The sequence below is a fragment of the Petaurus breviceps genome, unplaced genomic scaffold, assembly GCF_028583685.1.
Source record: "Petaurus breviceps papuanus isolate PSGF00001 unplaced genomic scaffold, PetGlider_PUasm1.0 90879, whole genome shotgun sequence".
NCBI classification, from domain to species: domain Eukaryota; kingdom Metazoa; phylum Chordata; class Mammalia; order Diprotodontia; family Petauridae; genus Petaurus; species Petaurus breviceps.
Window position 1 is genome coordinate 3,857,158 of NW_027187368.1, and position 27,244 is coordinate 3,884,401.

Here is a 27,244-nt window from a genome sequence, read left to right on the forward strand (position 1 = left end):
GGGATTTACTTTTATTTTGTTTTTAAATTTTTTATTTTAGACAAATACTAAGACTTACATACATAACAAGAAAAAGAAACATTATAAACTTAAATATAAAATAAGAAAATAAAACAAAACATGTCACATGCACAGCAGAACATAGGAGAGGATTCAGAGTATATAGCAATAACTTATCCTTTAAAGAAAGCCTATATATTAAATACTGTGCATTAAGTTGAAAGCTGTCCATCTTTTCTTTGCTTCCTTGTAGGTTTTCTTTTGTTTCTGCTGTACACTTTTTATCTTTCTTTTAACAAGTCATTGGTGGACTGTATAGCTAATGTGGAAATGATTCTCAGCAATTGTTTACTGTCTGTTAGAATATAATCCTTTTTTTTTGGGGGGGGGGGTGTTGATTTTTTGTTGAGATCTGTTGCATGCTATGCCCAGACTTCTGACTCTTGCTATGCCCAGACTTCTGACTCTGTTCTTATAGAAAGTATTCAGGCTTCTGAATAGCCTATAAGCTTTTGGTCTTTCTCATTTCTTACTCTTCAAACATGATTTCCAACTTTTTTTTCAATCCTTCTCCCTACAGTACAAAGCATATATTGATTTTATCTAGAGAAGGAGTGGGGAACCTTTGGCCTCAAGGCCACATTTGGCCCTCTAGGTCCTTGGGTGAAGTCTTTTTACTAAGTCCAAGTTTTACAGAACAAATACTTTTATTATGGGGATTTGTGCTATGAAATGTGGATTCAGTCAAAGCGCCCCACTTGAGAACTCAGAGGGCCACAGGTTCTCTGCCCCAGTCTTTCTGACTCCAAGTTCCCTGCCCTTTCCACAACAGTACCCTCAAGGATGAGGTCATAGATGCACTGAAGAGTTCAGGAAATAATTATGTAATGAGATACCACAGTAGAAACATTCATTTATATTTTTAACACTTCACTACCTTATGTGTGCAGGATAAAGTAGAAGTGGCAACTAACTATAATTCGGGAATAATAATTAACATTTATATTGTGCCCTAAGGGTTGAAAAGCAATTTACATATAGTATCTCATTTGACTCAATCCTTACAACAACTCTTTGAAATCAGTACTATTATTATCATCCCTATTTCACAGACAAGGAAATTTAGACTGAGAGAAATTAAGTAATTTATTCATGGTCTCAAAGCTAGCAAGAGGATATGAGATGGGATTCAAATTCAGCTTTTCCCGACTCCAAATCAAGCATTTCATTCACTCTTCAGAAGAGATCATGATAGAAGTAAGACAATTTTGAAAGCACAGAGGTTAGTTCTGCAAGAGATTTGCAAGAAAGGAAGATACTGAATCATAGGGGTGGGGGAAGGGGAAATCACCAAATCATTAACAAAAAAAGAAAGAAAGAAGCAATTGAGATTCAAGAAATACTGACCCAGCCGCCTATTTTCTCATCTCTATAAAATGAGAATGACATATTCAAGCATCGAGGATAAGCTTGATGAAAGTATGAGAAGCACCCCTGCTACTCAGGGTGTGACGGGGTGGGGGAGAGAAGAATGAACGAGTCAACTACTCTGGCCCTCAGTTTCCTCATCTGTAAAATGGGGATAATAATCCCTTTACTCAACTAAAGCGAAAGTCAAATGAAGTGGCTGTTGTAAAGACTCCAAAAGGCTCTTCTTTTTATAATAATCATCATTTTTTTTTTTAGATTAATCTGCCACCGCAGGGTGCCTGAACAGGATAGGGATGGCTGAAACCCTCCCGCTACACACGTAGCCACGCGATCGTCAGCTTAGTTGGATGTGGAAGGCAGGAGGAAGGAGTCATACTCCTCCTATCTCTAGCGCTCCCCTCCCCCCGCTTCTCCTGCCCTATCGGCCACCGTACTCGGAACTCTCCAAGTCTCGCGTTGTGTGGGGCTAGAGGTGGCACGTGTATTCGCGAAGCTCTGGAAAGATGGCGGGCCAGGTGGTGGATCTGCTGCGGGAGGTGGCGCGGCTGGAGGCGCCGCTGGAGGAACTCCGGGCCCTGCAGGCTGTTCTGCAGGCGGTGCCTCTCAGCTCGCTCCGGGAACAGGCGGCTGAGCTCCGGCTCAGACCTCTCTTCTCGCTACTCAACGGGAATCACCGGTGAGGGGACCCCCCGGGGGGATGGCAGGGACCCTTCCTCTCGGAGCGCCTCCCCGCTCCCAGTCCGGGTGTGGCCCGCTTTGTCACGATAGGGGCGCTGTCGGGACGCCCCGGACCCCCACTGGGGGCATGTCTTGACAAGTCCGGATCTGAGAACCTCCCTGACCTGAAAGGGCCCCGGGAGCCCCGGCGTCGCCACCCTCCAGGCCATGCCCGGTGCCCGAGCTTAGATCTCGGGGACAGAAGAGCAGAGTTCGAGACGTGACTGCGCTGCTTCCAGACCAGTGGGACCTTGCGCGCTTCTCTTCCCCTCTCAGGGCCACGGGCCCTTCTTCACCAGAAATAAGCAGGTTAAGGCTTTTTCTGGCACCAAGTCGACCGTTAGGTCTCGTCCCCAGAATCATTACTTAGCACTGTGCTTTGCACCGCCATAATGGGCTGAACGTGTAAATAGACAGAAAATGTCGATGACATCCTAGCCCTCGTTCAGTCCCCAGTCTAATAGGGCTGTGAGTCACACACAGAGATAATAATACACTTACCCAACTACTAGAGTAGTATTGCTATCTTTGTAGTTCATTTATCATAAAAGAACTGTGATACAGTGGAAGGAATCAGAGGACTTGGGTTCAGGTTGTGTCCCTGTCACTGCATGTAGGGCCTGGGCCTTGTCTTCCTCATTTGTAAAATACTGGGGCTTTGCAAATGGTAGATATTTAATAAGATTTGAATGAGTGAATCTCACACTACTTGCCTCCCTCTCCCCACTTTGCAAACTGGTCTGTTATCCATCATCCTCTCTCTCTCCCCTTCTCCCTTTTTCTCCAGTCACTTCCAGCCTCCAGAGTATGTTGTTGAAATATATTCCCCATATTGTTGGTTTACAGGTGTTAATGGGCCTAGGCCTAGGTCTCTTTTCTGAGGGAAAGTTTGATATATGTCTTTATTCTAATCCCGGCTTTGTTACTTAGAGTCATAGAATATTAGAGACTGAAGGAACTTTAAAACATAAGATATGGAACACAGATTGTTGCAAGAGATTTTACCTTTGAAGGATAGTCACTCCATTGGGAGGATCTGGGATGTCTTTGGTACTTAAAGCTTTTCCAGCCTTCTAGGACCAGTCAGTTTCACCTCCACACAAGGGTGGAGGGATTGGAGGAAAATTTTTAAGAGACAGGAAAGGATGTGAAGATGATTAAGATAGCATTTACCCTTAAGGTAATTGTGGTCTTGTAGGAGAATAAGACTACACAAAATTACAACATGATTAAGTGTTTGAGGGGTAGGGATTTAACAAATGATCTAATAAAATATGAGACATTTATCTGCAGTTTATGAAAATGACTTTTTCAGTGTTGTCAGAAATGAGACTTGAATCCAAGTGTTCTTGGCTCCAAGGCCAGCTTTCTGTTCTTTATGCTTCCCTGCCTCTCTCTCCCTGCATTGAGTATTTTAAAACTTTTATATGTATGATCATTCTTATTCCCAGACCATGAAGTCCAAAAAGATGATACCTTATCTAAACTTTATGTTATCCTAAGGCTGGCGTACTATTTTGTATATATGATTTTCTTAATGTTTGAGTTGCACATTTAAGTCAGAGGTATATTGTTCACATGCAAAGGAAAAAACTCATCTCTGTTTTTGGAATCGGGGAATGCTTCATATAAAAGATGGCATTAAAGGATAGGAAATATATCAGCAGGCCCAGTTTTGGGGGAAGAAAGGCAGGGGATTCTAGATACAGGAAATGAACATGGGCACAGAGTTAGGAAAGTCCTAGAAGAAGAAAAGAGAATGCCATATAGTGACATGATAACTATCATCTGATATTTAAACGGCTCTTGCTTGGGGTCACTCTGAATTACTGTGAGCGTTTCTCAATCCTTTGCTGACTTGATCATGACTGGCTTCTAAGGCTTTTCTTTCCTTTACCTTTCTCCTTTCTTTATACTCCCCTAATCATCATCTCATCCACTCTACAGAGGTTCATCACTGTGTAAGTAGTCCCCAAATCTACATATCCATCCCTATTCTGAACTTCATATCTGAATTGCTGATTGTGTTCTGTATGTGTCGACCAGATTGTCCCATCAACATTTCAAACTCAGCATGTCCTGGACAGAACTCCAAACTTTCCTGTTTTTCTGGAAGTTTTCTTAATCCTTCCAGTTACCTAGTTTTAAAATCTTGGGATCATCCTTTTAAAAAATAATTTTGAATATACTTGTTAAAGTAAATTTTGTGTTTCGTGACAAAATATAAGCTCTTCTGAGGTTGACTGTTTTATCCTTGTCTTGGTATCCCCAGCATTTTTTTTGAAGTACCTGGCACAAAGTAGGTGTTTCATAAATGCTTGTTGGTTGATCCTTAAGCCTTTTCTCTGCCTCTGTATCCAGTCAGTTGTTGAGTAAAGTTCCATCTCCATATCTCTACAATCATTCTGTTGTCTCTTTGTCCTGTCCCAACCATCACCCTAATTCTGGTCACCATGACTAACATTTACATAGTACTTTTTAAGTTTTGCAAAGTACTTTACATGTATTACCATATTTAGACCTCACAAGAACCCTGTTATTTTCCCCATTTTTTTATTTTATTTTATAAGCAATCAGGGTTAAGTAACTTGCTCAAGGTCACACGGCCAGTTATTTCTGGGTGGATGCTAAGTATCTGAGCCCAGATTTGATCCCCAGGTTATCCCGACACTGGAGCCAGTGCTCTTACTCGCTGAGCCACCCGGCCACCCCTATTTTCCCCATTTTTTACAGATGTTGAAACTGAAGTAAACAGGTTAAATGACTTGCCCAGAATCACACAACTAGTATATCTCTGAAGCCAGAGTTGACAGGTTTTCCTGACTGTAGACACTGATCGCTATATGTACTGTTATTACCTAGCTATCTTCTGCCCTGCTGCCAAAATCTTATCAAGGCACAGTTCTCACCTGCTTGAAGGTTTTTAGTGTTTCCCTGTTTTCCTCTAGGATAAAATGCAAACTCTTCAGTGCATTTAAAGCCCTCTACAGTATGGTACTAATATACTTTTCCAGACTTGTTTCTTTTCATGTATCTTCTTTCTAGCCAAACTGGCTGTTCCCATCTCTTTGTAATCACATGGGCTGTCACCCATACCTGGAATGCAACTTTTCTTCACTTCTGCCTCTTAGAAACGAGCTTCCTTCAAATCTCAACTCCTTCAAGCCACCCCCTATGGGAAGTGTTTCCTGATCTACCAAATTTTTAATCAACAAGAATTTTTAAGTGCCTGTTGTACTTGATATTGGGGATACAAAGATAAAAGTCAAGGAGCTTATTACATTCTGTTGAAAGAGGTAATTTGGGGGCGGCTAGGTAGTGCAGTGAATAGGGCACCGGCCAGGAGTCAGGAGGACCTGAGTTGAAATCCAGCCTCAGACACTTAACACAAAAACTAGCTGTGTGACCTTGGGCAAGTCACTTAACCCCAACTGCTCTCCAAAAAAAAGCAAAATAAAAAGAAAGAGGTAATTTGTTTATAAGTATATTCAAAATCAAAAAGTAAATTGAGGGAGCAAGGTACTAGCAAGCTGGGGGAGCAGGAAAGACTTTGTGTGTAAGGAGGCAGCAGATTTTTGAAGGTTACAAGTGATTCTAACATGTAAAGGTGAGGTGGGAATGAATTCCATGCATGGGGGAGAGAAGAGAGATGGGTTGCCATGTTTGAAGAACAAGGACAGTTTAATAGGACCAAAAAGTGTGGGAAGAAGAGTTAAGGTTGGTTGGAACCATGTTGTGAAGGACTTTAAAAGCTAAACAGAAGCTTATATGTGATTTTAAAGATAAGAGAGCCATTTTAGTTTATTGAGTAACTGACTTACCTGTCACTTTCTGCTCTTAGAATCTCTTTGGCATTTCTGTGGGGAAATTAAAGCAGGAAGACTGGTTAGGAGGCTCACTGTTAGAATAATCTAGGTGAAAAGTGTTGTGGGCTTGAACTAGTCAGCCAGGTGGTACAGTGGATAGAATGCTGGGCCTGGAGACAGAAAGACCCAGGCTCAGGCAGTAGCTGTGGGACCCTGCACAAGTCACTTATCCTCTCTCAGCCTTTTCCTTGAATTGTAAGCATTTCAAATGAGAAAATATTTGTGAAGTGCTTAGGCACAGGGCCTAGCACATAATATGGGCTTAATAAGTGCTTGTTCCCTTTCCCCCTTGAACTAGGATGGTGACTGTCAGGTAGATGTGAGGATGTTGAGGAAGTATAGATGACAAGATTTTGCGGCTATTAGCCATATGGGATGAGGGAGAATTGAGGGAGGAGTCTGACAGAACAAGGAGGTTCTAAACTTGAATGACTAGAAGGATAGTAGTGCTCTGGACAGAAATAGGAAAAGAGGAAGGGTTTTAGAGGAAAGATGGTGAGTTTTATTTTGGACAAGTTGAGTTTGAAATGCCTATCTGATATCCATTTTGAAATATCAGATAGGAAATATGCCACAGACTAGGCCTGGATCTATAGATTAGGGAATGATCTGCTTAAAGATAATAATTAAACCATTGGTGACTGATGAAGCCTTTTAATGAGAGAGTATAGAGAGAAAGTAGAAGAATATTCAGAAGAGTGTTCTCATCTTAAATTAACATGTCTATACTTAGTTGTGTACATGGGTTTATGGTATCTAAGATTGAGAGCTGAAAGAAACCTTACAAATCCTGTAAATCCAACCTCCTCATTTTATAGATGAGGAAACCAAGCCTTTGTGGGGTTAAGTCTCTTGCCCGAGGATCCACTGCTGTTAAGTAGAAGTGGTTAGGATAGGAGTGGCTAGATGGTGCAGTAAATAGAGCACTGGTCCTGGAGTCAGGAGGACCTGAGTTCAAATCCGGCCTCAGACACTTTAACACTTACTAGCTGTGTGACCTTGGGCAAGTCATTTAACCCCAATTGCCCTGCCTTCCCCCCTCCAAAAAGCAAAAACAAAGTGGTTAGGTTAAATCCACATCCTCTGATTCCAAGTTCAGCATTTTCTGTATGTCCCAAGTAGATTGTACATTCATTGAAATTAAGAACTGTTTTGTTTTTGTCTTTGTATCCTCAGGGCCTGGTACAAGTGCTTAATAAATGTTTATTGAATTGAGTTGGATTCAGTAACACTTATTTCACCAGAGGATAGAGGTTGGATCAGTAGATGGGAGTTAGCAAGAGGGATTTATGCTTCAGAAGGTTGGAGTAAGTGATCTCTGAGGTCTCCTTCCAACTGTGGGATTCCATGATTGGTGAAAATACAGAGTGTGCATAATGGGGGCAGGCAGAGCTCTTGGCTGGTGCTTTATGTATTTAGAATTGTAGTGTGAAAGAAGACTGCTGCCAAAGCAAAGTGATGACAGATTATGGATGGCCTTGTTTAGTAAATAAAGTATGAAGTAAATAAAATTTAGTAAATAAAGTATGAAGAGGATCTTTGTAGACCTCAGCAACTCCCTAAGCCCTGTCTACTACTGAGTGAAAACTAAGGAGGAAGATGGTACCATTCCTTCCCATAATCCAGAATTTTCCTTTGCTTCAAGCTCAGTTCAAGTTCTGACTCCTCCACAAAGTTACCCAGTATAGTGCCTAAGCTCCTAACAGAGCACTTAGCACATGTCTTGCTCACACTAAGTGCTTATTAAATTGTTGACCCAAGTAAAATCTCCCTTCTTTGGGAGAGAATACTTTTTTTAAAAAGTGTGTATGTTATACATACATACATACATATATATATATATTCTTGGCAAAGATACTGGAATGGTTTGTCATTTCCTTCTCCAGCTCATTTTATGGATGAGGAACTGAGGTAAACAAGGTGAAGTGATTGTCCAGGGTCACATAGCTAGTAATTGCCTGAAACCAGATTTGAACTCAGGAAGATGAATCTTCCTGATTCCAAGCCCAGGGCTTTATTCATTGCACCACCTAGCTTCCCTTAAAACAAGCAAAAAAAAAAATAAAACAGCCATCTCTCCTAAATATGTTTATATAAATAAACACAGAAGTGGCTTATGTTTAATGCCTGTACACTATTCCATCAAGCTCCAGGTACCCAACCACAGATAGCTACATGATTTGCTGGGATAAGTCTTCCCAAGGCCATGCCCCTGTGTCCAATGATAACCTACCTGAATTCGTTCTTCAATGATTAACATATTTCCAGTGTCATACACACTCCATTCCAGTGATTTTTAACCTAGCCTGTGTTTGCAGTTGTTTAAACTTCATTCTCTATTCTCCATTGATTATTCCCTTATTCCCATCTCACTCAGCCCAAATCTTCCTCTCTGTCATCCTCTCTGTCTAAAACTACTTTAACTTCCCATGTGCTCTGAAACACCGTGCTTACTGGAATACTACTTACTCAATAGGTAACAAGCTAGGTTTCACCTTAAACCTTTTCTTTTCTCTGTCCATCTTTTTGTACTCACTAAATTTGACTCCCTTCTGAGGACACAGCTTTCCTGGCAACCTTTTTTTAGCACTGGTTTTACTTTGACTCATACCAGTGTTCCATCCTGCCCCACCCCCTTTTCCCAGACTACCCCCTGACCATGGTGGAGGAATTACATTACTTGTTGCTCCCCTTGGCCACTTTCCAGGCATTTCTTCTACCATTGAAGTTCATTCAGTCCATATTTAGCTGCTCAGGGCATTATTTGACTCATAGTCTTTTCTCTTTACCCTCTACCTTCATACTAGGGGACTTCATCATACATATTGATGCTCCCTCTAACACCCTAACTTCTCAACTCCTCAGTTTATTAATTTGACATGCTTGACTCCTCCACTTTGCCACAGATAACAGAGATGGTTATACCTTTGATCTTGTGATCACCCATAAGTATTCAATATCCATATTTGTGAGCTCTGAAATTGCTTTATCTTAATCTGCTCTCATTCCATCTGTCCTTTTGCCTTGCAACTTCAAAACCTATTTTTTATCCTCATGATAACCTCTAATCTCTCTGCCTCTTCTTGCCCAGGCCTTCATCCCTGCGTTGGCTATATTCTCTTCCCTTCCCTATCTTGATCTCTTGGTGAACCATTTTAATCCTTCACCATCTTTTGAATCTCTTTGTCCCTTTACCCTATTTTGCCCTGCCAAACCCCAGGCATACATTATTCCCCATCATTTGCTACCTTCACTCTTACCTGCATACTGATGAACAAAGCTGGAGAAACTTGGGAAATTGTGCTGTGTCCATTACAAATTTATGTTATATAATCTCAACTGGGTCTCCTGCCTGGTAGCGAGGCAACCCTTTTATATCTCCCCAGTCAATTCTCAATCCCATATACTGCTTCTGCTTTTCTGAACCTTTTCATCTCTTTTCAGACCTCCCACAGCTCCCTTCCCCTTATCCCTTCAGCTGAGACCCTTGCTCATATTTCACTTAAAAAGTCAAGGCTTCTTTTCCCATTTCTCATCTCATATCATTCAGATACTTTCTACCACTATCCCCTCCTTCATTCCAGTTTCATCTCTTCAGGCATAGGTGATCACATTCCATCCCATCTTCTCTAGCAGATTGTTCTATCATCCCTATTCTCTTACTAATCTTTGATCATTCCCTGTCTAGTGACTGTATCCCTGCCACCTTACAAAATATGCCCATGTCTTACCCATCATTTAAAAAAGCCTCACTTAATTTCTTCATCCTTGCTAGCTGTTGTACTATACCTGTCACATCTTTTGTGGCTGAACTCTTTGAAAAGGCTGTCTATACTAGGTGGCTTCACTTCCTTTGCTCTTATTCTCTTCTTAACATTTTTTCTCCAAACATGCTGTCTCCAAAGTCTCTCTCTAATGATGTCTAACTGCCAAATCTAATGACTTTTTCTCAATCCTCATTCTTCTTGACCTCTCTGCAGTCTCTTAGACTGTTGATCACACTCTTCCTCTCTCTAGGTTTTCATAACACAGTTCTTTCCTGGTTCCCTTTTTAACGGTCTGATCACTTCTCTGGTTTTTTTTTTTTTTTTTTGGCTGGATAGTCATGTGTATCTTGCTCAATAACTATAGGTGTTCTCCAGTGCTCTTTCCTGGGCTCTCTTCTCCCTCTATACTGTTTCATTTAATTATCTCACAGCTCCTATGGATTCAGTTATCTTCTCTATACAGGGTGACTCTCAATCTACCAGCCTTAATCTATCTGCTAACTTTCAGTCTCTGCCTGTTGGACATCTCTAGCTGGATTTCCTATAGACCAGTTGTATCAAATTCAAACAGAAATGGATTCTTGCCAGCTGTATATTCAGAAAACAATAAATTAGTATTATCTCTGTTGTTGCATTGTATTTTTATTTATTTTGTTAAACATTTCCCAGTTATATTTTAATCTGATTGGGGGAGTTTTGTAGGCAGAGAGTTTGATACCTTTGCCATAGACATTTTAAACTCGATATGTTCAAAGTGAAACTCCTTATTTTTCTCTGAAAGCCTTTCTCTCTTCTTTTCTTTCCTGTTAATGTGGAGGGCACCACCATAACTCACAGTGACTCAGGCTTGCAGTCGAGATGTCTTTCTTGATTCTTCACTCTTACTTCCTATAGCCAGTCTTACCAAGGCCTGTTAATTTTACCTTTATAACATCTCTTGTATATACCCCCCTCTCTCCTCTAAGAGAAGACCTCATCACTTTATTCCTAGGTTATTGTTGTTGCTTACAGCTGGTCTCCCTGTCTTAAGTCTTTCCCCACTTCAATTGTTCTATCACTCAGCAGTCAAATTGATCTTTCTAAAGCAATCTGACCATGTCACTTCCTAACCCCACCCCCAGTTAAGTAAACTTCAAGGGTTCCCTGTCACCTCCAGGATGAAAAATAAAATCTTACTCTTCTTGGCTTTTAAATCTCTTCGTAAGTTAGCCCTTTCTGATGTTTGTTGTTATTCTTTCCGATGTTTGTTGTTATTCTGTACTTTATTCTACAGTCAGGTGACACTTATCTTCTTGCTGTTCTTTGTATGCGACACTTCATCTCCTGACTTTGAGTGTTTTGTTGACTGTCCCCTCATGCTTGAAATGCTCTCCTTCCATATCTCTGCCTCATGGCTTCCCTGACTTTCTTCTTATCTCAGTTGAGGTCATACCTTTTGCTACAAAGCTTTCCTATTCCTCCTTAATCTTAGTGTCTTTTCTTTGAGACTACCTCTAATTTTTCCCATGTAGATCTTTATGCATAATTTTTGAATATTGTAGAGCAGTAGTTGTCTTTTGCCCTTTTTATTCTGGGCACTCTAATGCCATTCACGGCGGCACACCTGAGGACTCCTGCTGTGAATAATTTTAAGGGTCTAATTGCATAGTATAATGAACTCTTCAGAACTACACATTGTTTAATAAAGTAAAGCATAACATTCATAGCAACATCCTTAAGCAAAACACATCTATATATATATATATGTATGTATGTGTGTAAAATAATACTCTTATTTATGTCATATGGCACATTGCATATATCACTGCATTCAGTAGCATTCCCCAAAATGCTTGTTTACACAATCAGGGGGTCCTAGGCTATGGTTTTCCCTAGTATAACATATCCTTAAGGGGTAACAGAAAATACCACACCATCCATCGTTAGGTCACAGTAAGAACATCACACTACACAGGTCATATGTCATTGCATCCCCAAAATCAGGGAGTCCCAGGCAAGGCTCTTCCCCAGTACAGTGCATCTTTAAGGGGCAGCAGAAAATACTATACCATCCATCCACCTCTAGGTCACTGTAAGAACAATCTCCTTAATCAGTTCCAAACGTCCCAAGTCCTTAGTTCTTCCTCTGTGGGCTGACTGTTCCTACTCTTAGTCTAGATTGACACATAGGCAAAACTCTGCTCCTGCTCCGGGTCTCAGCTCATAGAGACTGCTCCACTCCAAGCTGCTGCCCAACAGCAGGTCCCAGGGACTCCTGCCTGCAGCTGATGCCTCTGGGAAAACAAAGCTTAACAGGGCAACAACACACACTACTAACTCCGCCATCTCAGTTCACCTCCAAAGGCCAGAGGCTCTGTGTTAACAGCTCAGTTCACTTTAACGACGCTTTTTTTTTTTTTGGAAGGGGGAGGGCAGGGCAATTGGGGTTAAGAGAGGTCACATGGCTAGTAAGTGTTAAGTGTCTGAGGTCAGATTTGAACTCAGGTCCTCCTGACTCCAGGGCCAGTGCCTCTATTCACTGTGCCGCCTAGCTGCCCCTACCACATTACTACTTTTTTTTTTAATTTGGAGGGCAATTGGGGTTAAGTGACTTGCCCAAGGTCACATGGCGTGTGTGTGTGTGTGTGTGTGTGTGTGTGTGTGTGTGTGTGTGTGTGTGAAGTGTCTGAGGCTGGTTTTGAACTCAGGTTCTCCTGACTCCAGTGCTGGTGCCACATTACTTCTAATAATGGTTCCACATTACTTCTTAAAAATACTTTGGCTGTCATGTAATTTTTGTTTTAGAGAGTAGAGAACTGAAATGACTTGCCCATGGTCACATGGTCACCTGATGGTGGCAGAGCCAGGAACTCTGGGTCTCCCAATTCTCAATCCAGCGTTCTTTGATACCCTTTCTTAATTTCCATAGCACATCATTCCTACCTCCCATGTCACTCATTGCGTATTTTGTATCTTATATTGTGTGTGTGCATGTGCATGTGCGCATGTGTATGTATTCCCCACTAAACTGTGAAGAGCTGGATATTTATCGAATGGGAATCTTTGAACATTTGTTTAGGGCAGAAAGTGGCTTGTTTAAGAATAGAGGGAAACTATAAAGAGTAATAGGATTGTTTTAGAAAAAGAGGGCTAGCTTCCTGCATCTGTGTGAACCACTGCACAAAATTTTTATGTATCAGTTCATTTTTCTGGATTTTTTTCTTTTTTAAAAAATCCTTTATCATAAGGGATATTTTCCCTGGGAGAAGGAGGAATGGGGGAGTGGGGAGGAATCTAGGTGATGTAAGAATAAAAGAGATGAATAAAAAAGTAAAAAAAAAAAGTTTAAAAACTAAATGGTTTGATTTGAATTTAGGAGAACAGTAGATAGTGAAAAAAGGTAATAAAAGGTAGGTTAATTTGTAAAGACTTAACAGAAATTAGAGTTGATAGCAAACTATTTCATGATTTCTCTGAGAGCTGACAGGAGTCTTATTACTCAATATTTTAGGTATACCAGATTGCAGCTCAGTTGAAACTGTTTGGAAATAGACTATCTGGAAGTAAAAGTGAGAAATAGAACTAGAAATTTTTAAAAAAGAAAACCATGAAAGTTTGAATATTATGTTAATCTGTATCAGTGACATGAACAATATGTTCCTCCAAATTATTTGCTTGTATATTAATGTACATTCTGAACTTCAGAATAATTAGATGTTAGAGTTTGAAGAGTTTTTAGAATTCATCACATTCAAACTCCTCAATTAACATGTGAAAGCAGGTCTACCAAAATGAAGTGACTTAATGACCGAGGTCATATGGTAGGTTTAGTGGCAGAAGTAGGACTAAAACTCAAGTTTCACTGCTTCTAATTGCAATCTTTGTATCATATCACACGCTTTCCTACTCTTCCGAGCAGCTGACTGAGCTTGTGTTGTGTGTAGAGATTCCTCAGGATTGATATGGTAGAGAATTAAATGGAAAAGACTGAAGTCCCAAAGACAGTCTTTGGAGGGAAACCTGATTATTTGGGTAGTGGTGAAAGAAAGTGAATGGTAGTTAAATACTAGGTAGCCTGTTGTTTATGTGTATGTATGTAACATACATAGCTTTGTTACAGTTTATCTTTCCTATTCTGCACTATCACATTTAATTATATGCTGTTTTGTTAACCTGTTTCATGTGACACACATTTCCCCAACACACTTGTAAGAAGCTACATAAGGCAAGGGTTATATCTTTTTTTTTTATGCAATTGGAGTTAAGTAACTTGCTCAAGGTTACACAGCCAGTTATTTCTGGGTGTAGTGCTAAGTATCTGAGCCCAGATTTGATCCAGGTCATCCTGACACTGGAGCCGGTGCTCTTACTCGCTGAGCCACCTGGCCGCCCCTAAGCAATTGAGGTTAAGTAACTTGCTCAAGGTTACACGGCCAGGTGTTTCTGGGTGGGTGCTAAGTGTCTGAGCCCGGATTCGATCCCCCAGGTCATCCTGACACTGGGGCCGGTGCTCTTCCTCGCTGTGCTACCTGGCCGCCCCTAAGGGTTATATCTTTTACTTCTCTGTTTTCTCATTGTGCTGAGCACATAGCCTGGTACATAGTGGCTGCTTAAATACTTGAAATAAAAAACCTTTGACCAAGAGTCCCTAGGTTTTCCTAATAGGGGACCAAATGACCAGAAATTCACATGTCTGAAAGGCGCATTAACTAATATTCATAAACAGTGGTAAAATATGGTCTATTAACTGTCCAGATAAAGGGTTTTTTCGCTATAGGGAAGAACAAAAACAGTTCTTCCCTTCCCCCCAATATAATCAATTTTATTTGAACAGACATGTAAAGCTATAGACTAGATGCTAGTCATAGATGAGTTTTGATAAGTCAATGAAATAACAGACTGCTAAACTACCCTGTTATTCATCCCCAATGTGACTTCCTCTCTGCCTGTCTTGATAAATGATGGGTCTTGGTTTTCAGGGAGCAGACTACCTTGTGTGTGTCCATTCTGGAGAGATTTCTCCAAGCTATGGAACCAGTCTATGTGGCCCGAAACCTTAGGGATGAACTGCACAGGGGACTGTCTCACCCTGATGATGCTGTGGTAATCCTCACTCTGTCTCAGGTATGGAATTTTAATAGTACACATGCTGCCCTGCACAAGATTTTTCTTCTACAGAGGTGTGGGTGTATAATGACAGATATAATCAAGTTGTGATAATGAGTGGGTCTATATATCAGGATTTACACTGACTCATACTGCTGTGGTAATGATCTTTAATGCAAAAAAATAAAGAATTTTGTTGAGGGGTTGAATGATTATGGGTCTCAGCAGATGCAGATATTTGACTATTGTATTGTCATCCGACAATGGGAGTCTGTTACTGATTAATATCTTGTAATTTTTCAGGTTGGAAGAATTGTAGAAAATTCAGAGGCTGTTACTGAGATTCTCAATAGTCCTGAATTACTGAAAGAAATAATTTATTGCATTGGTGCAGAAAAATTGTCTATAGCTAAAGCGGTGGGTATTCTAGACATATGAAATACACTCTAAAATCACAGGATTCCAAAGTTGGACGGTATTTCAGAGGTAACCCAACTCTAACCTATACCTGAATAATAGTCCCTTTTAGAAAGCTCCTAGACAAAGTAAATAAGCAGAGAAGCTGATTTCTTTAAAAAAAAAATAATAAGTGGTCCTGATAGTGAATGAAGAATTTGTGTGGATAGTTATTAGTAATTGCATTTAAAGCCTCTTTTGGGGGTATCTCAGTGCTGCATTGCTAAATGAATGCCAATCAGTAAGTTTGCCCCTTTCCTTGGGAACATATAGTATTGTATGCATAAACTTCTCATTTCCTCAATTGTTGTCAGAAGAAACCTTTTAAAAAGTTCTTAGTTGTGAGCCATTGATTTTTTTTTTAGCTTACTATTTTCTGTTACTGGGAAGTAGTGTGGTATAGTGAAAAGAAGCCCAAAGCCTGGCATTGCCACTTCCTACGCTGTGTGACTTTGAACAAGTGGCTTAGTATCTCTGATCATCAGTTTACCAAGATATAAAATGGAGCAAATTGTAACTGTTCTTTCTCATTGGGTTAGTGAAATAATGTATGTGAAGTACTTTGTAAAGTAATTTTGTATTACTCTTATTTTCCTGTGTTTACATGATTAAGAAAATTATTTCCTTTTGCAAGGCCATCAAGTCACTGTCAAGAATATCCTTAACTCAGGCTGGATTGGAGGCTTTATTTGGAAGCAGCCTGCTAGATGACTTGGAAAATGTAATGAAAACAAGTGACATTGTACGGTACAGGGTCTATGAGGTAGGATGAAAACTATACTTTATATTGTCTATACCCGAATATACAAAGAGCTTGTTGTGGGATAATCCAGGAAAATCATGCTCAACTTTAATATTGATAGTATGTTACAAATTATAGCATATGCTCCAATATAAACAATAGTTAGCAAATAAGTAGTTGTTTACTGTATATATAACAGATTGCTACATAATATGGAATACAAAAATTTAACAGGATTGAGGGGCCCTGTCCACAGAGAATTTAAAGTCTAGTTGAGGAGGAAAGACAAACACACATACCCATTTATTAAATGACTAATTGAGGCGACATGGTATAGTTGATAATGGATTTAAATCCTGTTTCTGATACTTTCTATTTATTCTGATTCTAGCAAGTCACTTTATCTTTTAGTTTTGTGATCTGTAAAATGAGAGATGAACTATCTTTCCCTTCCAACTCTGAATCCTATGATCCTATGAATAGATAAAACCTAAATCCTGAACTGTTGACTGCAAGCTAGATTTGCTTTTTAATATGATTTAAACCAAAAGATTAAAAGTTTTTGTTGCTGTTCTGTTCTTGTTCTTACCTTAATCTAAAACATCTACATCATTCCTTTAAAACATAGGGAAAATTTTAAAAACGTAGTTTTTTTTTTTCTGTGTTATCAGTGTAATTACATGAAGTTTTAAGCTCAGGGCAGAGGCACGTGTTGGTTTTCCTTAGAACTAAAAATGCTATTTTAAGTTCCCTTGGTCTTTATTTTAGGTTAAATTGAGAAACCAGTGTTATATTGGTTGGCTCCTTTTACATCTCTGCTTTTGTTTTTATTTTACTCTAGCTGATTGTGGAGATTGCCTCTGTGTCACCAGAATCCTTAAAATACTGTATCAACAGCGGATTAGTAACCCGACTCATTAGAGAACTGACTGGTGATGATGTGCTAGTCAGGTGGGTTGAACAGGGTGATTTTGCAAAGCAAACTTCTGCCTATAGTTCAGCAGAACTGGCTCTCTAACAGACCTGTAGAAGAAATGACCATCAAAGCATGATTGTTAAAGGCAACAGGCATAGTGAAAAGAGCATTGAATTTTGAGTTAGAGATCCTGGGTTAGAGTCAAGGCTCTACTACCTACTTATGTGAATTTGGCAAAGTGAGCCTTTCTTGACATCATTTTCCTCATCCATGAAGGAGGGAGGTGGACTAGATGATTTCTAAGGTCTCTTTCTACTCTATGTCTTATTGATCCCATGTTATTTCATAGTAATTGTTAATTGAGAGGAACCAATGTAAACTTTAGTCACTACGGGAAAAAAAATCAAAACATACCACACCCTGTGTTTTATAAACGTTATCTCAATTAGTAATGACCATAACCAAAGTAGCAGAATCATAGAATGTTAGAGCTGGAAGGAGCAGCATTTGAGTATCTCAGATTGAGTCGTCGTTTTTGTCGTGCTTTTAATCTGAAATTGTACAAATTCTTGTTCATAAAAGTACTCTGATGTTAGCTAATTAAAATCCTTCTGTTCGTTTTATATATTGCAGAGCCACCTGTATAGAAATGGTGACATCACTGGCATATACTCATCATGGACGACAGTACCTTTCCCAAGAAGGAATAATTGATCAAATATCTAATATCATTGTTGGGGCAGATTCAGATCCTTTCTCCAGTTTCTATTTGCCAGGTAATAGACATTGTTTTTCCTTTGTAATAGAGGCAGCCACTGAATCATCTTGTTTAGAAAGGGGACCAGGATTTGTTGTCCTTGAAAAAAAAGATAACTGACTTCTTTTAGAAGAGGCCTGAGTCATTTTATCCTGAAAGAAGATCTGCTGAAGTCTCTGTTTGGTCTGTTCTGGTTCCCTGTTTAGGGAGTTGCTATTGGACTGTCTCTGAGATGTCTCCTAATTCTTAGAACGTTTAGTCATTTTTCTCCTAAAGTTCACAGTCATGTGAAAACACAAGGTAAAGCTAGTTGCAGTTTAGTGTGTACTGTTTTGCTACTTGATTCAGATTGCTTCCTTGTGACTTTCTCTAGGATTTGTCAAATTTTTTGGCAACCTGGCAATAGTGGATAGCCCTCAACAGATTTGTGAACGATACCCAGTCTTTGTAGAAAAAGTCTTTGAAATGGCAGAAGGTCAGGACCCCACCATGATAGGAGTAGCAGTGGACACCCTAGGGATCCTGGGCTCAAATGTGGAAGGAAAACAGGTTTTACAAAAAACAGGTTGGTGCAATTTGTCTTGGATGCCTAAAAGAAAGTTTTATTATTTGATGAAGATAATGAAATTCAGTTGTTTATCATTGATTGCTGTAGTTTTAATACATTGCAGAAAATTGGTGTTTGTTTTATTTTTACAATCTTAATGAATTTGAACCCATTCTTAAAAAGTCACTTTTTCAGTCTCACTAATAATTCCCTTTTGCAGTGAATCAAAATTGTCTTGGTCCATTAATCACTTAGAGAATCATTTAATGTTAGTTCTGAAAGGGACATTATTGATTATCTAGTTTTCTAACTTCATTTTACAGATGGAGATGTGGACTCAAAATTGTGAAGTGATTTGTCCAAAGTCATACAGAATGTTAGGGGAAAGTTGGGACTATGATCCAAGTCACTAGACACCTAATCTAGTATTCCTTTTATTAGACCATGCAGACTTTATGGTAGATCAGTGACTTTGATCCCTTCTCTAATGTAGTTTACCACTGCATAAAATATAGAGATTTACAATGATAATAGTACTTTTGATGTTCTACTTATAGGTATATTGTAAATAAATATCTTTCACGACAAACAGGATTGGGGATACTGTAATTATAAATGGTACAAATGATGATCACAAATCTCTGGCTACAATGTAAGACATGGTATGAAGCAACAGCATCTGTGTTGCAGTACCAGCTGTACCAGAAATACTGATTGATTGGCAACCCATAAGAGTTTCCAACCAAAGAGACAAGAACTGTAGACTACCTCAAGGGTGCTTTTGTTGTTGTTATTTTTTTTTTGAGGGCAATTGAGGTTAAGTGACTTGCCCAAAGTCACACGGCTAGTGTGTCAAGTGTCTGAGGCCGGATTTGAACTCAGGTCCTCCTGACTCCAGGGCCAGTGTTCTATTCACTGTGCCACTTAACTGCCCCTCAAGGGTGCTTTTGGACAGAGTTTGAAGATCAGTGCTATTTTTTATGTGTGTGTAGTTAGGCACATGTTTTCATGGCTGTCATTTGGTTTCTAAAAATACATTTATTTGTAGTATGGAGTTAAAGAATGTCTTTGTGTATAAACACAAAGTATAATTTATTTAATACAGTCTGAGTTTCCATTTCCCAAAGGAAGTCGGTTTGAACACCTGCTAAAGAGAATAGGACACCAGGCAAAGAATGCTTCAACAGAACTAAAAATTAGGTGTTTGGATGCAATTTCATCTCTTCTTCATTTACCAGTAAGTAAATGAAAATGCTGATAGAGAGTAATAGATTATGTTTGGTAGACTGAATATATGTGATTTGACATTACAAAATTTAAATAAAGACATTTATTTGTCAGGTAAGTGTTATACTTACTCTTATTGCCGTAAGTGGTTAGTGTTACTATAAGAGTTGCTATAGAATCTTAGAGATGGGAGTGACTTTTAGAGATCATCCAGTCTGGTCTTTTTGTTTTATAGATGTGGGAACTTGGGTCCAGTGAAGTAAAATGGCTTGATCGTGATCACACAGATATTGGTAGAGATGTGATTAGAATCCAGAGCTCTGGTTACTAATCCTGTGTTCTTCTCAGCTATATGTTTGTGAGATATTAGAATCAAAGGACCTAGATTTGCATTCTCTTCTGCTTACAGGTTTTTTGACCTTGGCAAGTGACTTAACCTTCCTGGAGCTCAGAGTAAAATGAGGGCTTTGAACCAAAGGAGCCCCAAGGCTTTAGCTGTAAATTGCAAGAGTCTGTGCTCTTGTTATATTGAAAACATTGGATTATTTTCATCTCTTTGTCCTACAGCATGATCAACAGACTGATGATCTCCTAAGAATGACAGAATTCTGGTTCTCATCTTTAACTCGGGAGCCACTGGAGCATTTTAGGGGGATTAGCACCCAACCTTTCCCTGAACTGCACTGTGCTGCATTAAAAGTGTTCACAGTAAGTGTTCCTTCCCCAAGTCAGCAATGTCAAATACAATTGCTATAATGTAGTTTTGACTTACATATTCTTGTCAATCAGATAATGATTTTATTATTAAATGTAATAGAGGTTGGAATTTTTGATTTCATGAGACCTAAACATAAAAAAAGTAGTAACATGCTGTGGAATTTTGTGTGTGTGTAGGGGGGCTTTCTTACCCTGTGCAGAAATTAGGCTAGTAGTACATTTTTTTTTTTTTTTGCTTTTTGAAGGGCAATTGGGGTTAAGTGACTTGCCCAAGGTCACACAGCTAGTTTTTGTTTTTGTGTTCCGTGTCTAAGGCTGGATTTGAACTCAGGTCCTCCTGACTTCAGGGCCGGTGCTCTATTCACTGCGCCACCTAACTGCCCCTCTAATAGTACATTTTAATCAAGGCATACACAAAGTCTTTTGAGTTCCTGTTTGATTTAACATAATGGTATTTAAATTTTTCTTTAATTTCTTGATTCATTCTCTAGTCATTTAAGTACCTAACTATATGTAAAGCTTTAGTGTTTTGTGCCATAATGTAGTAGAAGAAGCATTTGACCTGGAAGCAGAAAGCCTGAGTTGTAGTCTTAGTTCTGTCACTTAATAGTTATGTAATCATGGCAAATCAGTTAACTTCTTTAAGCTGTGATCTCATTGGTAAAGTAGGAATAATAATATTTATTCTGTTGGGCTTTAATGAGAAGAACACTTTGAAAGCTGTAATGGGAGTTTTTATCAGTTTTGCAAATAAGACATAGATTCTGTCTTCAGGGAGCTTCCATACTTAGTTGTCTTTATAACTTTCATTTTTTTTTCGGGATTAAAAAGGAATTATTCTCTTCCTCTGTTGTTCTTTAGGCCATTGCAAACCAACCCTGGGCTCAGAAACTTATGTTTAACAGCCCAGGGTTTGTGGAATACATTGTGGATCGGTCTGTGGAACATGACAAAGCTTCAAAAGATGCCAAATATGAACTAGTGAAAGCCCTTGCAAACTCGAAAACAATTGCAGAAATCTTCGGAAACCAATATTATTTAAGACTAAGAGCTTACCTGAGCGAAGGCCCATACTTTGTCAAGTCTGTTTCAACTACAGCTGTGGAAGGAGCAGAATGAGTTCCACAGAATTCAGTTTAGGGGACCAATCTTCATGACCAAGACATCTTCCAAAGACCTTTGAGTTGCTTTTTTTTTGGTTTGTATTTAACATAACAGACAGCAAATACTTCTAGCTATAATTGCACTTTTAAAAAAAATTATCATAGTGTGTTTAAGGTAGACTAACAACTATGCATTTGTTGCTGTATTTGTACATTGTGGAACAGGAGTTTGGAGCTCTGATTGTAAAAAGAAAATATTCCATATTGCAGGGGACTTTGGTCATTATTTGAACTAAGTATTACTCTACTTCCCTAAATACACATGATCTTGCCGAAACTGCATATAATTTAAAAAAATATAGTCACAAATGCTGGGAAATTTTTTGCCCTAGAGATGCCTAAATAGAAAATGCTTCCTCCCACAAAGAATCCTGCTTTATTCAAAAGAGAAGCAAATTACATTAGGAATTTCGCTTCTACTCCTGGCAAACCTCTTTGTTTTTTTTATCCCACTATCTCCTCACTATTGGAAGAGCATACTCTTTAGATTATAAAGCAGTGTAGACCTCTAAAATTATGTGTTCTCATCTTTATAATGCAAGTAAACCATTTTTAATAAGGGCCTTTTGGTGAGCTTTTGAAATGAGTTTTTATATTTGTTGTCTTTTCTAACCAAAATGAGACATTCTGTGACAAGGAAAATTCAGGAGGTTAAAAAAAACCCTTCCAATTTGCAGTCCTGTTTTGATAACTCTTTGTTGTATCTGTTCTGTTTTTATATCTGACTCTTCCCACTTTTTCCCCATTGCATTTGATTAAAAAACTCTCCCTGACAACACCCGCTAAAGATGCATTCTTATTCTACAGCTTCTGTTCCCTGTAGAGTACTTGGATTCATTGAATGTTAAATTTGGAAGTGACTTGGCACTCAGTGTTTCTCTCACAAGGTACTAAGCTTGAGTTATTAGACATAGGATGTTAGATTTAAAAGGGACCTGTAGCTAATAATTGCTAATTTTTCCTATTTTAGTACTTTGCACAGTGCCCTAAATATAAGTGCTTAGTAAATATCAGTTTGTTAAAGATGGTGTTAAAATAGTAGAACTTTTGAGCTGGAAGGGACCTTTAGGCAAAGGATTTCCCAGCATTTGTGACTATATTTTATAGAGGAGGAAATTGAGGCCCAGAGAAGGGAAATAATTTGCCCAGGGTCATATAATAAGTTGGTAGCAACACTGGAATTAGAACTCAGGTCTCCTGAATACCCAGCCAGCACTACTTCCACTCTCCATTACCTCTGTAACACATTAGTAAACTTAATGATTTGATTTTTCATATGTTAGTGTATTGAAACAAATTGAGTTTTTCCAAATGAATTTGGTAACTGTTCCATCCAAGAAAACTATATAAAAGTAAGCAGTCAATCAGTATTTATTAATGTTAAGTCAAGCACTGTGCTTGGCATTGGAGTATACAAAGGCAAAAATAAAATAGTTCCTGCCTTCAAAGCTTACTTTCTCTTGAAGGAAACAGCATGCATTCATATGAGACCATAACAAATAAATGCAATGTAATTTTTTAAGGAGAGGCATTAGCACTTGGAAGGTTCAGGGAAGGAGCCATTTGAATTGCTGTGCTTTGAAGGGAGATGGGAATTCTAAGAGGCAGAGATAATGATCAAATGTAATATTTGTAAAGTACTTTGCAAACCTTAAAGGTCTATTTAAATGTTAGCTATTATTGTTATTACCAAAAAAGGAACATCTTTCTAAATCAATAACATGACCATATTTGATACTTACAAAAATCCTGGGAAGTAGGTGCTATTATTATCATCCTCATTTTACAGGTGAGGAAGCTGAAGGAGAGGTTAAATGACTAGCCCAGGGTCACACATCTAGTAAGTGTTTGAGGCCAGATTTAAATTCAAGTTGTCTCTAAATTCATCCGCTGTACCACTTTGTTGCCTCTAGTAAAATAATAATGTGAATTTGAAAAGCAGTTGCATAGAGAAGAAGAATATGATTCACTTTCAGGAACTCAAGAGAAGTCTGCTGAGTTAAAAGACATTCATATCCTAAAATGATATTTTGAAATTGCTGAATTAGCAATGTGTTCAAAATCCAGTTTTCCCTTTTTGTCTTCCATACTTAAATTCCATTTTAAGAGAATTCTAGTTTGTGGTGATAATAGAAAAGATTTGAGTATAGACTGACCTTTACCAGTAGTGTGATTTAGGCAGATCACTGTATCTCTATACCTCAGTTTCCTCATCTATAAAATTAGAGAGTTAACTAGATGGTAGCAATTTCTAATGTTCTTTCCAGTTCTAACAACATAGAGGCTAGGTAACTCTGGGATATTTTTGAGGCAGTTCATAAATCAGACAGAAATTTAGATTGGATAACCTCTAAGGTCTCTTCCATCTCTTAAAAGTATATCTTTCTAGTGCTTTAATCCTAGTTCATTCTTGTCCATCCTATAAGAGAAATATGGTGTACTAACACCAAATGAATGAATGAATGGCTTCTTGTTTGTATTGTATAGCCTATATGGACTTAGCTGAAAAATTTCTGCTGAAAATTACCAGCATAGGAGGTAAATGTGCTAACTCAAGGAATTTGTACACTATAAGAATAAAATTAAGATTTCTGTGTAGTAGGTACATATAATTTTTTGAGTCTAGATGATGGAGCCATGATTTTTTTAGCTTTTAGACCCATTTGCTGCATGCACACAGCATTGACTAACATTTTACAATAATTCTGTTTCAAATTTTTTCATATAATTCAAGTCAGAGAAATAAAAATACAAAGGTAGTTCGATTAATATGTATGACTGTCCTTAAACATTATTGAGAAGCTCTATAATTATAAAGAATAAGGAGGTAATTCTTCACAGAAATAAATTTAATGCATTTCCCTTTTAAAAAGACATGTTGATTGAAGAAAGAATTCAATTCTACACTAAATTCTTTAGCAACTGTTATATCATTGGTATTTGGAACATGAATAAAAGAGCTAAGAAATTTCTCTTGCTTAAATATATAATTGCAAAGATTTTTATAGCTAAGCCTTTTGGGGAAAATACAAAGGGAGGAATGTTTACTATAATAGGAGAAGGGGAGTTGTAAAGCATATATTTTCTGTAGGAAAATGAAATCTTAATTAGCAAAATACATTGCATCATTTTTTATAGGTGCTATATTAAGGTGTTTAAAGCTATCAAGATAAGTTAGAAGTTTGCAGGAGACCAACCCATAATAAGTTTCAAGCAAGGTACATTTTTTCCCATCATTAACTTCCCTCCACTCAAGTGGCATTTCTTCACCTGTCATTTCTGAGGATGTAAAGATGAACTTATAGCAGCATCGATTATACCTGATGTGCTTCTCCCCGGAAAACCGTGAACTGTGGATGGGTATGAGGCCAGCATACTTGGCACAGATTCCTATAAAAACATCAGCAGGTATTGCCAAAGGTGCTTCCTTGAAAACCACATACATCATACGGGCCACATCCTGGGACACAATAAAGGCCTCTCCACTGCAGTAATCAGGGTAGTACTTTTCTGGATACTCACTAACAGGAACAAAATTTTGGCTTTGAGGATCTCTGTTGGGCATATCCTGATGAATGACCCTTCCCACATAGATCTCTTCAAGGTGGTCTTTTAAGTTGAGGAGATAGTCTACCAGGCTAGGGAGATTGACAAACATCTCTTCATTAACCTTGAGGATGAACATGGCATTTGGGCAGAAAGTTACAGCCCACTTCATCATCATGATGGTCTTTAGTGTTTGGTTCCCAGAACTGTCCAGGAAAAATCCTTCAATAATATCTTTGTATTTATTAGACTCCATGTTGATGTCTTGCTGAGAGGTTCCCAGATCTGGCATTCCTAAGGCAAATAATGTGAGGATAGGATGTCCCCGGATAGTAGTCACATTAGCCCAGGTTTTCCTTATCAAATCCCTCCTTGACCCATTTCCTGGACTGCTGAAGATAAGAGAGAGTAAAAAGATATCTTCTCCCTTGCATGCCTCCTCCTGGCTCAAGATATAAAATTTTGAGAGGTTATATCTTAACGGTTCCACGTTTAGTTTTCTGGCTTTGTCCTTAATCTCAAGAACTCTGACATCGACATATGGTAATGACTGCAGAAAGTATTCTTCCACAAAGTCAGCTCCAAAGAGCAGAGCGTGAAACAAGATGACATTAAATAAAATGAAACACCATTGGTGAGTCCGAAGCCTACAGAATGTCACCTAAATAAGAAGAGAACATAGGGTAGTTGTCTGTACTCACTGAAATTAGTGGAAGTAAATTTGGAGTAGAAATCAGTTATTTGCTATTTCTCATTTGAGTTAGCCTTTGATACTATCATTTACACAAAATTTGTTTCTCCTCTATTACAAGAAGTTCCATTTTTCCAGTTGCCAACCAGTTTTTTGTTAGTTGTAGCATAATCTGAAATGTATATGTAGTTCTGATCTGTGTTTCAAAGATATTTGATTAATATTTGTATATAAATTATATAGAACGTGCATACTTTGCAAATATCCCAATATATATTATATTTATGAAACTACTCAAGTGCTCCTTGGAACCAGAGTAGATTTGCATGGTTCCCTCTTCAAAGAGGAATGCATAGTAGTTTTTAAGCAAGAAATACACACAAAAATACAACATAAAAGAGACTGCTACATCCTGCTTGCTGCATGGTACAACATCAGAAGTCTGATGAAATAGGTTGAAGTTGGAGAAGGGGAGTTGAACCCATTTTCACTGGCTCTTATCATATAATAGGGCTTTCCACCTTCCCTTTCACATAATTGAATAGAGGGGAAAAGTCCTATTCGTCTGTAAAATAAGAGAATTGAACTCTATAGACTAAGGTGCTTTCAGCCTCCAAATCTATGATCCTCTGGGATTTTCTCATCCACCATGATGTGAATTTCTCATTTTCCTAGTCTACCTGCAGCAGAAGGAAATGCAGACCTTCTTTAATTCTGTATTTAGCCTAGGGTATTACAGGAAGAAGCTAGGTTACGGCGAATTCTGAATCTCTGCCTCTCCCAAGACAATAACAGATGCCTTATACGTTAAAAAAAAAAAAGTTTTACCTGCATTTTATCTGTGAGTGAATTCGGAATTCTCAGAGCACTTTAGTCCAAGTATGGATTTGGGTTCAAATGTATAGATGAGTCCATTTGCAACTGAAGTGGAAGCACTTTGTGTCTGGAACTTTTAGGATAAGGTTTCTCTCTAATCAGCTTGATCCTTTGTTCCAGCTTACTTGATGGATGAACAGAAATGCTCACGTTCACACACACACAAACACCCTGATCATATTGCAGTTGGAGAAAATCCAAAGTAATAGAACAGTCTGCCTAATTCATTAGTCCTTAAGACTGTAGGGAATCATTAAAAAAGAAATGTTCTTGATGTTCAGAAACAGTTGTTAATGAGGTTTTGGACTTGATCTCTGGGATTAAGTTTATCCTCATAAGCAATAATTTGTTTACTTAACAATTTTTCTGATATTTAACAATTTTTTCATCTATGAAGTTTGGTTGGATTAGATGATCTTATGAGGTCATTAATGTCCTATATGTGGCAAAAAAAAAAATAATGCAGGACTCTTAAGTCTTGGGATTGGAATGTGTGAATTTAAAGAATTTAAATGAGTCCATTATTGATCAGGTCTGATGATAACAACTATTGGCTCTAGAGTCAGGACCTAGCTTCAAATTCTACCTCTAAGCAGTGTGACCTTGGGCTACTCACTTAACCTTACTGGACCTCAATTTCCTCATCTGTAAAATGATCCTATGTTTTAGGATTGGCTAAATTACTGTTTTTTTAAAAAGTCCATAGCATACCTGTATCAAGCTGGAGGTTGGCCTGCCCC

The 27,244-nt window shown here is 38.5% G+C and overlaps 2 protein-coding genes across 3 annotated transcripts; one reads left to right on the forward strand and one right to left on the reverse strand.

Moving 5' to 3' along the window:
- Positions 1-1,883: 1,883 nt before the first annotated feature.
- PSMD5 (proteasome 26S subunit, non-ATPase 5) lies at positions 1,884-22,167 on the forward strand. 2 transcript variants are annotated; one of them, XM_069073806.1, is made up of 10 exons: positions 1,884-2,107; positions 14,740-14,884; positions 15,170-15,283; positions 15,957-16,085; positions 16,906-17,015; positions 17,614-17,756; positions 18,111-18,302; positions 19,412-19,521; positions 20,079-20,219; positions 21,090-22,167. In XM_069073806.1, exons 1-10 carry the CDS (start codon positions 1,935-1,937, stop codon positions 21,345-21,347), a joined length of 1,515 nt encoding a protein of 504 aa, XP_068929907.1. In that variant the 5' UTR covers positions 1,884-1,934; the 3' UTR covers positions 21,348-22,167. The 2 variants fall into 2 exon arrangements, with proteins under 2 accessions (XP_068929907.1, XP_068929908.1); XM_069073807.1 differs by lacking the exon at positions 18,111-18,302.
- Positions 22,168-24,389: 2,222 nt separating this feature from the next.
- Positions 24,390-26,989, reverse strand: B3GALT9 (beta-1,3-galactosyltransferase 9). The gene is made up of 2 exons (XM_069073808.1): positions 26,457-26,989; positions 24,390-25,598 (listed from the first exon to the last, which is right to left on the reverse strand). Exons 1-2 carry the CDS (start codon positions 26,460-26,462, stop codon positions 24,495-24,497), a joined length of 1,110 nt encoding a protein of 369 aa, XP_068929909.1. The 5' UTR covers positions 26,463-26,989; the 3' UTR covers positions 24,390-24,494.
- Positions 26,990-27,244: the final 255 nt, after the last annotated feature.